At 42.1% G+C, this 15,359-nt stretch overlaps 1 protein-coding gene across 1 annotated transcript; it reads left to right on the top strand.

Moving 5' to 3' along the window:
* The first annotated feature begins 8,397 nt into the window (after positions 1-8,397).
* On the top strand, positions 8,398-14,956 carry tmem160 (transmembrane protein 160). Its single transcript, XM_072392433.1, has 4 exons — positions 8,398-8,710; positions 8,859-8,883; positions 12,473-12,565; positions 13,740-14,956. Exons 1-4 carry the CDS (start codon positions 8,486-8,488, stop codon positions 14,054-14,056), a joined length of 660 nt encoding a protein of 219 aa, XP_072248534.1. The 5' UTR covers positions 8,398-8,485; the 3' UTR covers positions 14,057-14,956.
* Positions 14,957-15,359: the final 403 nt, after the last annotated feature.

Below are 15,359 nucleotides of genomic sequence, written 5' to 3'. Positions count from 1 at the left end.
TTAGGTACTCCTACAGGAGGAAAAAAGGAGAATAAGCAGAACGAAAACAACATGGGGGAGGTCAGGGACCCTGTGAGAACCATCATAGGCCACAACACAAAGACCACACAAACAGACTGAACCAACCAGTTAAACCAAACCCCTCTCCCTCCCTTCCCTCAATTCACCCCCACTCCAACACCACGGCAGCCCCCCCCACTCCTGCCAGCACAAACCCCACTCCTCCCCCTCCAGCACTACCCCAACAAGGGAAGTGGCACTGTCAGGATCTTATTGTCTTTTTCAAGTGCCTTTAACACCATCCAGCCCCATACACTCCGAGACAAAGACACCAAAATGGAAATGGACCCCTGCCTGGTTGCTTGGATTGCCAGACCACAGTATGGTAATTATGTCACATCCAGAAGTTTGCAGATGACACAGCCATCATGGGGTGTATCAGAGACGACCAAGAGGAGGAGTACAGGAGTCTGGTGAGGAACTTCGTTTTCTGGTGCCTCAGCCTGCAGTTCAACACCTCAAAGACCAAGGAACTGGTCATAGACTTTGGGCGGGCCAAACCAAGAGGTGGAGGTCGTGGAGACCTACAAATACATCGCCCTGTGGCTGGACAACAAGCTGGACTGGACAAGCAACACAAGACAGTTGTATAAGAAGGCCCAAAGCAGACTGTATTTCCTGAGGAGACTGCAATCCTTTAACATCTGCAGGAAGCTCCTGTGGATGTTTTACCAGTCTGTGGTCACCAGCATCCTCTCCTATGCTTTGGTGTGCTGCGGTGGCAGCATATCTAAGGCAGACCTATCCAGGCTGGAAAAGCTGATCAGGAGGGCTGATTCTGTGGTCGATATGGAGCTGGACTCTTTGGTGACAGTGGCAGAGAGAAGAACACAAACCATACTGCTGTCCATTCTTGATAATATCATTCATCCCCTGCACACTGTCATCAGCAACCAGAGTTTAGCGACAGGCTGCTCGTCCCAAAGAGCAGGACCAGAGACTGAAAAACTCCTTTGTCCCCCAGGCCATCAAACTGTTCAACTCCTCACTGGGGAGTAATAATATCTTATTTATTATTTCTGCATGCAATAACAGCAATTGTCCATAGATTCTCCATACTGTTACATAGCGAATACATCGCTAATGTATATTTACTGTTCGCTTCCACTGTCTCCTTTATATCGCTTTTTTTTTATAGTGTTGATATTGTGTTTATTTTTGTTTTTTATGGTGCTGCACTGCTACTGGAGCCTTAATTTCCCAGAATGAACCTCCCGAGGGATCAACTAAATTGTGTCTATCTATAAATGTGTTTATCAGTGTCAGTATGACAGAGACAAAATCCTGCAGGTACAGAAAGCATGCACTCTAAAAAAATGTGTGTGTGAATGATTTGGTGAGAAAGAAATTGTAAAGCGCTCTTTTAGAACATAACTAAGGTTAAGGGGCAATTTGCTATTTACCTCTGTTAGCCGACTAATATCCCTGTGGGCAACTTTCAACCGTCTTCTCCAGGGTTATTGTTGTAAACACAATACTATTTTCTGCGATGGTTGTAGTTTGGATAGTGAGTCCAGCTGAGCTGCTGTGCTAGAATCTCTTTTGATTAGACTTTGTCTGTGAGCTGGGGGAGTCTACTCCTAACTGTGCTTATTCTGGCCATAGTTTCCATCCTAAGCTTGATGGATGCCATTCTCATGTGCTTTTATACTGGAAACACCGGGCTCAGGTGTTCCCAATAAACAATGGCTTGGCATCTAATGTGCAAAACACAAAGACTCAACCCAGTAAAGCAGAGAATCAGGGTCCTTACGTAATTAGTCTGGACATGTTTGTTGGTATGGACACAAATGCAAATGTGTTTGCATTTCAATGCTTCGATAAGTGTAGAAAATATTGCATTCTCGTAGGACTAATGAAATGATCCAATTGTTACAACTTTTCCACCAACATGGACCTAGTTCTACATCGCAGCATTTTGTACCACCAAGAGTAGTTTGACCTAAAATGAACTGGTTCTGAAACTTAAGGTAGGTTCGGTGCTGGACCCAAAACAGAGCGATGTTTCATGTGTGTGTGTGTGTTGTCCCCTTTGTTGAGAACACATTCTTTTGAGGGTTGGCATTACAATAGTTCCACTCAAAAGTGAAGATTTTTCGTACAAAGAGTCATGAATGGAACCAGATAAAGCTCATACTTACCATGTAATCATAAAAGCAGTACTGACTTCATCAAAATGCTTGGTAGGCTACTAATTTCCTTCCACTGAATGAAAAAATACAACAGACATAATAATTTAGTCTGTCCCAATCTATCAGCTCTCAACAAAAAAATAAACCTGTGTGAAACAATGTGGGGGATGCAGAATAAAAAAATCTTTGTGTTTTCCCAGATTACAAACAAACTACTCGTATTGAGAAGTGAAGTCTTAATCAGCTTAGAAACCTCGCCAAATTAAAGATTTTTATCTCACAAGAACCTGGAAATAGTAACTCATGCTTCTATCACCTTGTTGGATCATTGTAATTCTTTCTGGGGTGAACTCGGTTCTATCTTTCAGACTAGCTGCCAGACTTCTAACTGGCATAAAGAAAAGGCGGCACATTACTCCCAGAGAGATACAGGATAGATTTTAAAATGGAATAGTTTCTTTTGAAATTGCTTCCTGCTTAAGCACCACAGTTCATCATGAGTGACATGTTAATCCCTCTTTCCACAATCAGCTCATTTACTGTAGGTCGTCATCACTTTTAATACTATCAGTCCCTCACTCATCCCAAAACCAAAGGTGATTAATCTTTTTTTGGATGCTGCTTTCAGACTCGTCGTTAATATATTAAATCTTGCTCCACCACTACCAGTTTGAAGATGTAGAGTTGCATTGGCTTTAATTGTTTGTGTCACTGCCCTTTTGTTAAGTTAATTCTCATCTCTTTTAACAGAATGATAAGTTTTATTGATTGATTAGTTACAGTTTCTATTTTTACTCGGTTGTGTTTTGATTTTCATATAATTTTTGAATGTCAACATGCGTCAGATAATTCTTATTGAGTGAGAATGTATTTCTTTCATTGCCCTAAATGGAAAGCACATTGGGTCAACTTCTGTAGTCTTGTATGTGCTATATAAATAAATGTAACTTTTATATATTTTTGCAAGAAAATAAAATAAACAGAATAAGTGGGTTGCTCAAAAGAGATGCGTTAAACACTCGTCTTGGAGAAGAGGATCGACTTGGAGTAGTGGTGAAGCTAGAGCGAAAATGAGGTTTAATAAGATTTATACCAGATTCATCAGGCTTTATAATCAATGTGTCCGATTGCATGTTAGTCCACTCATTGAACTCAGCTGAGGGAAGAATGTATCACAGTCAAAGATCAATACAGGTTTGTAGATTGTACTGTTACTGCATCTGTGTAGGTAAAACCCTCTGCTCATAATTGTATCTCACACAAGCTTGTATTCATAGCTCTAAAGAGTAACTTTTTACTGTTTGTTTCTTTTGATCGGTCTTGAAAATATTAATAAACAGGTTTGAACAGGCCTTAAGTCCAGTAATCCTTTGGTTTCAGAGAATTTGTTTTGGTAATGTCCCTCATGCTGAAATGCCCATATATAAAAGTGGAGACGGAGAACTTTATTGACATTTTAATGGAAATGAAGCGCAGCCCATCGATTTGTTTTACTGCTGTTGACATGGAGATGTAACACATTTTATGGGTGTTGATTCTCAAGAACAAGACGTGATAGAACCTGTGTGACTCTGAAGCAGCTGTTCCTCAGGTTGGCCAAAGGTTAACTTTTGTTGTGGGCGAATCAATAGGAAGAGATAGTGGGCCTAACAAAGGATATACTTACAACTCAGTGTTTGAGTACGTGAGTTCGTGTCCGAGACATCCAGCCTACACAGTGCATAAAGATACCAAGAAATGATACACTCACTCCGAGCTTTGCCACTGTTAAGCAACCACAGCATCTACATTTTACTGTAAGGATACCATTGTTTCTACAGCAGTGAAATATGAATGATGATTAATTGTTTTGGATTTGATTGTGAGTGAGAGGCAAGTTCCTGCACTGCTCTCCCTTCAGGTAGAACCAGAACAGTACCTGAGGTGTGTAATATCTTATACAGGAATTTACACTGACTTGATCCCAGCCAACACAGGACGATATAATGCACGCTTCAAAGCACACATGTCCAAATGTTTACAAAAGAATTCCTTTCAAAATAAATCAGGGCTCCAGGACATCAAAAGAAAAAGCTGCTCTGACACTGAGGGCCAAAAACAGGCTTGGAAGCAAACGGCAAAAACAATCCTGAAAGTTTCCCATCCTGTATCCTGTGCAAGGTATTTTATTACTTACAACGCACTGTTTGCATTAAGCAATTTTGCAAAATCACACAATGAACTGAAACGACACATCTTGGTGCTCATTAAACATCTGGTGCGTTATACATTTATATTCTTGCCTATTTGTAAGGCAGAGCACCTACTTGTGAAACAGTAACCTTTCTCAGTTTATTAAGGTCAGTAAATCATTTGTCTACTGACCAGCTGACACTTGCATCTAACACTTGTTTGTCCCAGGGACTGAAAAAACAGTGTGCGCTTTGCCAAGGTCAGTGCTCCCAGTGCAGCTGGCTGGAATCCCCCAGACTATGTAACACAGACTAGTGCAGCTCTGCACGTATACACATCTCCTCCTCTGTCACTCTCCCTATCAGTCTCTCCCTATATTTCCTCTTTTCTGTTGATGCAGCAGAAGTCAAGCAGAGATAACAAGGAGTTAACACACAGTTGAGACCTAAAAGTAGACTTGCTTACACTGTTTTTTTTTTCTTTATTGTTGTTCTGTCTGAACTCATTAAAAGGCAGATGTAGTTTTTCAACAGTCTAGTTTAGTCTTGTCTTGTTCGTATGTTTTTACAATTTCATGGTGTTGTCTTATGTGTGTGTCAAGCCTACGTGGTGTCTTTGAATTTTTATTCGTAGCCTAAAACATGTTATTTTCATGCCAACTGGCAACCGAGGTCATGCCAATCAGATGAGCAGCACGAAAACAAGTGTCACGGAGAGTTAATTTCTTATTTATTTAAGAGGAAGTGAGGAAAATGTAGCTTGAGAGACAGTGATGAGAGAGCGTGTTTGGGAAAGGGAAGTTGGATGACACATCTGAAAAAATGTACTGACAGTCTTGAATGTGTGATGCAAGCCAGCCTTAAGACACAAAGCTAAAAGAGGACTAGCAAGATGCAAGACAGCTTGGAAAGCATTGTGCCTCACATAAGCAAACAAACGAAAAGCAGGACTTTAAATTGCGCCATATAAACCATCATAAGTTTCATTTTGACCTGCATAATGCAGAAAGCGTACAGTTAAAAAAGGAAAAAATGAAACAGCTTTGTTGAGTAAAACTCAAGAAAGGTAAAGAGCAGAGAGGACAGAAAGTGATAGGGGTTAGTGAAGTTGTGAACCTGGAGGCACAGAAGGTCAACAGTGTCTTTTGCCTTCCTTGAATTAGCTCACAGAATGTAATAATTATCTGTCTGTAAATGCTTAAACAGTTACATCCATGCTGTGCACTGTCAGAGCATCATAAGTGAAACTGGAATACATCTTAGGCCCACATATAAGGTTGATGTTTTCCACGTGGGACACAGAATCCGAATGTAATGTTTTAAAGTCTTGTTTCTCTTAAAATTAGGATCTTCTATTCACTTCTATTCAGTTCTAACAGTGCAGCACACCATACCCATCCGCATCTATGATACTTTAGATTGCACCAGTTTCTCATGCACTATAATTGAAAAATGTGAATTCTTATCACAAGTTTAAAATGTTAATAGGAGTTCTCCCTGTGTATGTGTGGGTTCTCTCTTCTTCCCATCATCAAAAAAACATGCATGTAAGGTGGATTGGTGACTCTGTGTACTCTGCCTCTCACCTGGTGACTGCTGGGACAGGCTCCAGCCCCCCTGTAACTCTGAATTGAATTAAACGGGTATAGAAAATGGATAGATGGATGGACAAAACTAAGTTGAGAACAGTCAGACATCAAAAGCCTCAGGGGCAACAATAATACGTCTGGTACAGAGTGTGCACATCCAGGTACTAATCTGTTATTGAAGAATAGCTGCCCAGATGGGGAGCCACTTGTAAGTCACCTTGAATAGAGAGTGTGCTAAGTAACTAAATGTAGATAAAAAAAACAATCCCAAAGATGTTTTCATTGTTCTACCTCTGGTACACCCTTTCTCATCTGAGAACTCTACACTAGACTGCTGTTGAATGGATTATCTTACCTGAAGTCTGTTCATTCATTGGCTGTGAATGCAGAGCCAGTCTACGCAAGCAGTCCTTCTTTGTTCTTGACAGTAGACAGAGTAAACTGATTGATCCTGATGAGTGGTATTTACAGGTGGCTGAAGCATCCAGGATTGCTCTGAAGTGCTCCCTGTAGTGAAACATTGTTGCTGCACGCAACTACGACCAGTGAATGACACGCTCACATGTCTTTGGGTTTTCTTTGCTTCGGCTAGGCCCCGGACGACAAACTAGCTCTGTTTCTTTGTGGTTTGGTCAGCTGAGATATCGTCCAAACAGAGAGAAAGATTTTATTTTTGTGGTCCTTTTATAGTCCTGGAGTTGTCAAAGCTTTTATCAGTGAAGTTTAATGAGAGAAATTTGAATGATTTCTCTGATTTGTCTTTCAGTAAACAGATATAGACCTCGATATCAAACATATTAACCAATATTTCTTTTATCTGAAACATGTTAGAGGCGTGTTTCCAAAGTCGCTGCGTAACTTAACTATTTCCTTCAATATCCTGTTACACAAAACAACTGAAGTAAAAACCATTGTATGCGAGCACGTGTGGGTGTGTTTTTATATGTATGTGCATACACAAACATCAATCTCCCATTGTGTTGGGAGCAGTAGCGTGAGAGTGGCCAGTAGGTCAGCTACGCCATCACATCAAAGAATTGGCTGACTGTAAAAGACCTCACAACACACACATTAACACAGAAACACAAGCACAAATATAAACTCCCATCTGTGCGGCCCACTATGCTCCTCACACCAAACAATCTACTGTGATGATAGGCGTGACGTTTTTGGGTCCCAGTGGGCTGAGAAAGACAAAAGACCACCCGGAAGAGACCGCCGCTCATCCTCAGCAAGTGCATGTGGAAGCAGAAATCCTCTCTCACTTGCACACATGTTCACACATTAACACACGTTCAGTGGGAACGCACACCACCTCACACAGTATCTGTGTCTGTTTGTTTTTGTCCCTTTCTGACCTTATTGGGATCAGTACTGGTGACCAAAGCACCATTCTAATGAGGCAAATTATCATTTCTGGGGTCCTTATTAAGATGGGGGGTAAAGCGTGAACTGAAATTAGTATTACGAATAATTATTTTATGATTAAGGATTGAGTTTGAAATGATTAGGCAGTCCATAATGGATAGAAGTTAATACCCTAATTAGTGCAGCTACACCGCTTGTGTCTGCACATATTTATTATAACCTTTAATTTAGTTAAAATTCATTATGAAGCTCCTCCAAGCTGATCCATATCAATTTCCCGCTAAGATCCTTGCCATTCTTTGTCAATGTCATTCCATCATTTGCTTGTAAAAGCAAATAATAGATTTTCTCAGTGGGATTTCTGAAATCAAGAAAAACTTTGTGAACTTGGATTTTATACAAAGCAAAGAAGCTTTAAATATCACAATTTTACAACGATGGACACAACCAAGTCAGAAATAAGGGCTAAATATATATAAAACAATGCTATGTCAACTATTTTTTTTCCAAACTCATAACAGTTAATGTAACATTTCCACCTTTCCATTTCCATCTTTGGTCAAGGCCTGACCAAGTAAAGTTTTTAGTTCAACACAAGATATCGCTTGTAAATGGAAGATACATAATACTTGTTTGTTTCTTGCATATTTTTTTCTTTTCTTTCTTTCTTCCTTTTTTTTCTTAGCATTGCCAATATCACGTTGCCTTTGTGATACATCTGATTCTATTATTGACTTGAAAATAATTCAAATTGTTAGCTGTTTGTGCTGGAAGTCAGACAAATTGGAAGTCAGACAACGTTTTTTTTATAGTAATTTTGTCCTCTGGCGCCCTCGTGTGGTGGAAATGTATAGTTGCATGTTTTGCACCACACCTATTTCCTGGAACAATTTAAACTGAGGAGGAATTTCGATACAAAAAAAGAGAGAAAAATTAAACAAAATTAAAAGCTAAGCTGCCGTCAACAGTATATCTAAATCGGGGCTACATACATTCAAGTTGTATTTGTTTTCTAATCTGACGCAGGTGGCGCTGTGTTAATCCTACCGGAGACTTTTCCGGGTTCGCGTTGACCACGTGAGAGTTCAGAGGGCATGCAGAGGTCGTGTTGTGTTTCTGCTTTGAGCTCATATTATTTTTTTAGCTTGCTGGCACTAGTGATGTGATGGCTTTTCTGAGTTTGTTTCTGAGAAGGCAGCTGCCGCGGGCCGCGAGCCACTTCGCCCGGGCAGTGAGGCTGAGCCGGCTTCCGTTGGCCGGGGCCCCGCTGAGGAGGCTGCACGGATCGGCTCGACAGCGGGTCGGGGAGAAGGGGCCGTGGGGGAAGAGCCGGGGGCCGGATCAGCCGCAGCAGTACCAGCTCACAGACCTCGACAAGGCGGACGCTTTGGTAGGTTCTCTCCAGGAAGACATGCTGTGTATTCAAAGCAAAAAGCGCTTCATTCAAGCTTTTTGTCTTTTCTTTCGTTTCTCCTCTGAGGCGAAATTATGTTTTTGATGCTGACAGATTCCTTTCTTTTCCCCCCCAATACTTGCAGATGCTGAGAAAGTCTCATGAAACAGGTAATTTCACTGCACCTTTTGAGTGTATTAAAACCATAAAGCCCATTGATCCACCCACACCTGTGTATGTAGGTGTTGTGTTGGGGAGAACTTCTTTCCCGCCCCAGGTTCTGATCCCAGGTTCTGATCCCAGGTTCTGATCCCAGATTCTGATCCCAGGTTCTGATCCCAGGTTCTGATCCCAGGTCAGACCTTTATGGGTGCTCAGCCTCAAATGAGGACGTGATTTGAAGACGCTGCTTTGCAAAACCGTTTTTCCTTTGTGCTAAATTGCACGTTTGGTAGGATAAGAATGATCGTTTTCTGTGTATGGGAGTTTTTAACAGTGATAGTCTTGGGAAATTAGCAGTAATCACTGCTACCAAGCGGGAAAACTGCTTCCAAAGTCATCCAGCACTGTTTGCCTATGCAAAAAGATACACTACAGTCATTTCATGTGACCCAATGAGTCAGTTTGGAGTATGGGGTGGGTTTTTATTTATTTTTAATGAATAATTAACAGATGTAAATGTACATCATCGGCATCAAAAAGATCAGGTCACGGCAAAGCAGATATGAAGAGAAATGCACAAAACATCCTTTATAGTCTGGCTCGCTTGGGAACAGTCAAACTATGAGAGACGCTTCATGAGACACTGCTGTCTTCAGTTCAGGCCGCGGCTCAAATCTTTACACCTGATCTGAGGCGGACTGTTCAGAGAATTCATCTCCGGCAAAAAAAAAGCAAGCGTGGAAATGAATCCCACTTTCTGAATTCTCTGCCTGTCGTAATGAGGAAAGCATCACCTTTACCCAAGGTGGTCAGAAATCTGAGCGACTATTCGGATTGAGAAGTTACCGACTGAGAGCTGTTGACTGGAACAAAACAAGGAAACCGAGCAGCTGAGGCCGTCTCTGCAGCGACTCTGCTGAGAATTCAGAAACGCTATCTTCAGGTTGAGTCCACGCGAGGTCAATCTGATACACCGTTGTTCACACAGTTGTGTCTAAAGTGACTTCCTGCTGAACGCGCTCGACCTGCTCATAGATGCGTTTCCTCCTATATGTCAGCTATTAATTCTGAGGCTAGAAGCCAACGCGGGTATCTGTGTAGGCCGCGGTGTGCTCTCGACTGCTTGTTCTCTCTTTCTCACATAAATCCTCAATCTGTCGGAATGAAAAATGTGCATTTTCCCAAAGTTTAGCTCATGGGCTGTGTATAAAGTTACCTACAGTCTGTGGAGCACCTCTTGAGTCAAAGCAATTGTCAAAAATAGCTTCATTTAGGTGTCGTCATCACTTTGATGATGATAGACTGACTTCTTTTTGGGGGGGTGCTGACATCAAACAAACTTGAGCACCCCCACACAAAGGGTGTGAAACTGTCAGTGTCCCCCACAGGTTGTCACGGTGATCGCCTCCCTGGTTCCATCCAATTCAGAAGCGAAAGAACACCACTTTTACCTGGAAGCCTCAGATGAAGGTTGAGCTGTAACCGCTGCATCTTTAAGGCCTAAAGTTGCACTTTCAGCAGGTGGTGATGGTGTGAAAGTGCCCTCAGTTGTAGATTTCCAACGATGAGACATGTAACCGGCAGACTGCGGTTGCAGTTATGTTAGAGTTTGGGAATTTTCTGACTTTGGATTTGTTTGTCTTGTCTTGTTTTTTGTGTTTTTGCAGAAAACTCATTGGTATGAATGAGGGTTCATTCTCTGTTTGTTCTGCTCTGTTCTGGTTTGCCTGGTTTCTCGTCGCTCTGGCGGTTTGTTGTTGTTGTTGTTTTCTGTTGCCGGAACTCTTTAGTGTTGCCTTGCCTCGGTTCTGTACTCGTGTCCTGATCTCAGTTTAGTTTCTGGTTTGCTCTGTACCCCAGTTTGTTCCTAAGCTCCGCCCCCTCGCCTGATGTCAGGCGGTCTCGGCTGCAGTCTCTCTCTCACCGGTTCCCAGCAGTGTTTCTGCTCCTCGGTTTGTCTCAGTCACTCCTTCGCCATCGCTGTCTTCTTGGTTGCTCTCTTTGGTTCTCTTCATCGCTCGTTTGTTTTCGCCACCTGTTTTTTTTTTTTGCATTTATTCATTTTTTTGGCTGCGTTTTGGCCCTGTTCTCTCCACCGTCACCACATCGGTTTGAGCTCTCGTTCAGCAACAGTTAGAATTAGACTGGATTATTTCACAGAGGATTCGAGGTGGAACTGTCCTGATTCTTCCTGATCCTTTCTCCCGCTTGTTGACACGTCGTTGTGTTCTGTTATCATTCTGTTGGGACTTTTATGGTAAAGCATCTGGTTTTTTTTTTGTTTTTTTTTGTAATGACCCTTCATCCAAAGCCACATAGTTTCACATTGTGATATGAAACGCTGTGTTTCTTCATGTTATCGTGCCGCACCTCAGGCCCACCTGAGTTTTGTCATTTGAAACGATCCAAACCTTCGTGGACGTAGGGCTTTTCTCCCCCTTTAGCCTGGATGCTGCATCAAATCAAAGCAGGGTTTATTGGTTTGTTACATCGGCTGAAACCAAAATGATGTCAAGTTTAACACAATAATTAGCGTCGCCGTGCTCGATTGTGCAAATGTGCAACTGTTGAAGGTCGAAGGGACAATAATTGTATAGATTTCTTCTCCTGTTCTGGCAAAATGCTTCATAATGCTGAGATGGAAAAACAGGATACCTTAATGGATACCTTAAGTGTACTCCTGCTAATTCCATCACTCCCCAGATGTTTTCGCGTTCAATGAGCCTTTCTTGTGTGTTTGTACAGACGGCTGATGTCCCCCACTTATCTCTGAGCTATGTTAACCTAACTTTAAGAACACTGGGACTGTTGTCTCATCCCTCTGTCACCTTTATCTTAGAATATTGGTTCCCGTATGACTCGACCCTCGTGATGCAGGCGGACCTTTGGCAGGATGGGATGAAATCGTACATTTCACTGCGGAGACGGGGTGGAACTGCCCTCTCCGTCCCGATTCTTCCAAGCATCCTTTCTTAGTTTTCTTGAACTTAACTTGAAGGACTACAGCACGCGTTCACACCACCAGCTTTGACTTGAAATTACAAGGTTTAATCTCCAGCCGGTTTGAACAAGGAGGTGGGATTGATTGTGATTTATGCGCACATGTGTGTGTGTGTGTGTGTGTGTGTGTGTGTGTGTGTGTGTGTTTGTGTGTGTGTGTTCATGTCGTGCTTTCAGCGGATAAGATGAGATGTTGTTAGGCTGTGGCGAGTCTCATGATGAATTTTTGATCAGATTCTGTGAAATTAAACATCTTTGTGAACAGCATTTGCTAACTCCTGCAGGTTCTAACTCCAGCTGTGCCGTTTTCTGTTCCTGCCACAGTTCAACGTTAAATGCTGGCCCGATGGCGATCAGAGGGAAAACAGCTGTATGGATGTGCACGGCCTTGAACTGACTTGTATACATTGTTATTTTATATTTGAAGAAACATCAGGGATGTAAAGTACTTGTGTTCTAAGTGTTGCTCCAATGACCCCGTCATGGCATCTCAGACTGAGGTGTGCTGGTACATTAAACCGTGCGATTGGCTCTGGCTGAATTGTGGTCGGTTTGTGATGTGTCCGCTGTTTATATGTGGCTTCCATTGTTTTTCAGGGTTCCTGTCATGGTTCAGGAATGGCCTGTTGGCGACTGGGATCGGAGTCATAGCGTTCGTCCAAAGTGAAGTCGGACGAGAAGCCGGATATGGTAAAAGCTCCTCAAATTTGACTCTTTTTTTTTTTTCTGTATATTCAGGCGCAAACAAACTCTGCGAAGTGTAGTAATGTGATGATTTGCAATCATTAAAGCACATTGTTTTTAAAAAATGGACAAAATCATGGACGCTACATCCTTTAGCCCATCCAGCTTAATATCAGCAAACAGTTGAGAAGCCAGCTTCTCTGATGGTCTGCAGGTGGACCTGGACGTCTACGAATATCACACAAATGCTGAATGACAGATAGAATAACGTGCTGATATCCAAACATCTTTTTCAGGAAAGGCTTTTGTATTTTTTTCAGCAAGCCGGTACGACAGCGCGGCTCTGGAGTTAAGAGTCTGGTTCAGAAACTTCTCATGTCAGTGTCTATAATGTTGGACTACAGTACAGTGATCCTAAAAGCATGAGTTGGAAAACCGTTCCACTCAGAACTCAATCTGTTACTCCGCTCAGTTCTCAGACACATGCAGAGTCGTGCTTTTGGGGGCTTTTTATTCCAATTAAAAACGTTTGCAAACGTCTGTTTTTATTGACATTTAAAAAAAAAAAACTTTTTTAAAATGGGGAGCGATAACTAAAAGGCGATGAAAGAGATGAGAAAGCTGCGTTTGCTTTAGAAAAAGAAATGATTCTCATAGAAAATGTCGATTTCAAAGAGAACCTTGTATTGGACATTTACTTTGATACAGCAGCTCTGAAATGAATAATTTCACAAGGATTTCTGCAACTGACAGAGCAAAATGAAGTCAAGGTCCTCCGTATCCAGTCGTATCCATCGGCATGGTAACCTGAGATGCCATATTGCCCATACACCTACTTTAAATCATTCAATTGGCATTGATTGACATCAGATGGAACTGAGTCTTTGAAAAACCACGACCAAGTAATGAGTGTAGCGATATTTAATAAATGATTACATGTTATTTATGTCAGATTGGAAGCTACTGCGTGCCTTTTTTTCCCCTTGGGCACAGCTTATGTCATTTTTAAGGACCTTCAAAGGAAACCAGACAAGAAAATATTCCATTTCCATCTGACTAATTAAGAGAAGGAGTAGATCCAGCCGTCTGCATCCCAGATTTAAGCTCAGTGAGTTGTGGGGAATTGAATTAGGTCTTTACAGTAAAACCCCGTCAATCTGTTTTTTTTTTTTTTCCTCAGCCTTCTTTATCCTGGGAGGTGTGTGCGTGTCGTTTGGTGGCGCCTCGTACATCGGCAGCCTTTTTGCCCTGCGGAGGCTGATGCTGCTGTCTGTGCCGGCTCTGCTGCTCCAAGGAGCCGTGGTGAGCAGCGCCGCCCTCTTCTGGCTCTGCGCCGTATCGCTCTACATCGGCCGGCTGGAGGTGGAGATCATCCACGAGGACGAGGAGGGGGAGGAAGACGGAGAGTGCCGGGAGTGCCGGGAGAGGCGCGAGCACCGGGGCTACCGCGGCTCCCATGACACGGAGGACAGTGATAGCAAGGGGCAGAACAAGTAGAGGTCTTAAAGGAGGGCGGAGTGGAACGATGTGTGTGCGTGAATGCGTGCGTGTTGCTCTGATTGTGGGTTTATGGTTCAGTTTTCTGTGTGTGCAAACGGCCTGCGTGTTAATTTGCAGACTGCGCGTGTGCACGTGTGTGGAAAGATGCGAATCTGTTATCTATTGTTATAAAGAGTATTATTCAGGTGAAGAAAGACTTTTGGACCCTTTGGAAAACTGGTCAGAGAACGTGCTGAAAATTGCAGATAATTTGCCCGTCGAACCGTTTTTGATGAATAATCAGCTTTTCCTTTTGTAATGGTGTGTATCCAGTGCTGTGTCACTGTGTCTGAAAGCTGTATCGATTAATTTTTATGATTATTTTCTCATCTCTGTGGCACTGCATGCGTTCACTCTTCTGCAGTCCTCCGACTGTTGTTGGAGGCGGCTTGTCTTATCAGCTTATTTGGTCTTATTCTGTTCATTTTACATTCAGTGTCTTTGTTGAAACATTTTGTTTTGTTTTAATCAAACGAGAAAGAAAAAAACCAGGGCTTTCTTTTTACACTTTTTTTCCTTTTTATTTGCTTTTACAATGGCACTTTCGTTTGTCTTTATAATTATAAACTACACTTTTCGGGAAATATTTTTTCACAGTTTTTTTTTTTTCTCCTGTGATGATATATTTGGTTCCGTATTGTTGATATTCATGTACGGTACCAAAGTGTGTGCATAAACCTCTGGAGTGAATTTCAAGCATCCAGGTTATCGCCATCATTTTTGTCTAAACGGTTGTAAAAAGTCGGGGATATTGAGTTTGTGTGTGGGAATGGGGATCGTTACTGTTTACTTTTTCTGCTTTTGTGCATCACTTTCAATACACACTGTTAGTACAGTAATAAAGCCAGAGGAAATCTGTCCTGAGTCAAAGCTTCCTTTTGTGCTTTCCATTGATGATCCCCACGAAAAGTTTCAGACATGAGTTTGAATCTATTAGCAGGATTTGCAGCTTTTTTACCAGAAAGAGGTTTGCTTCTCATACTATTAAATGCGCTTCACGGTATTAAAAGCTTGAGGATAAGTTTGACCCGGTCTGATTGATGACATGATGTAAGACAACACATAGAGATGGTCATATGTGCCCAAAGCAGCACCACTGCCCGAAAGTATGTAAGAAAAGGGTCATTTGAAGTGTCTTCAAATGCAAATGTGACCTCTAAAGAGCCGTTTGAGAGCTTATTGAGTTGAAATGAATTGGTTTAATTGCACTGCTGAGAGCGCAACTCGTGACTCGTTTCAGTGTCTTTAAGTTGAATTAGCC

Source organism: Leuresthes tenuis, unplaced genomic scaffold, assembly GCF_036924035.1.
Source record: "Leuresthes tenuis unplaced genomic scaffold, fLeuTen1.0.hap1 SCAF_9, whole genome shotgun sequence".
In the NCBI taxonomy this organism is placed as follows: domain Eukaryota; kingdom Metazoa; phylum Chordata; class Actinopteri; order Atheriniformes; family Atherinopsidae; genus Leuresthes; species Leuresthes tenuis.
This window is presented reverse-complemented; position numbering and strand designations above follow the sequence as displayed.

Excerpts from the sequence above, each read along its gene's own strand:
- tmem160 (XM_072392433.1), top strand. The coding sequence starts at position 8,486 with ATGGCTTTTCTGAGTTTGTTTCTGAGAAGGCAGCTGCCGCGGGCCGCG. Across the intron at positions 8,711-8,858 it reads TCGACAAGGCGGACGCTTTG|ATGCTGAGAAAGTCTCATGA; the intron begins GTAGGTTCTCTC and ends CAATACTTGCAG. Across the intron at positions 12,566-13,739 it reads CGGACGAGAAGCCGGATATG|CCTTCTTTATCCTGGGAGGT; the intron begins GTAAAAGCTCCT and ends TTTTTTCCTCAG.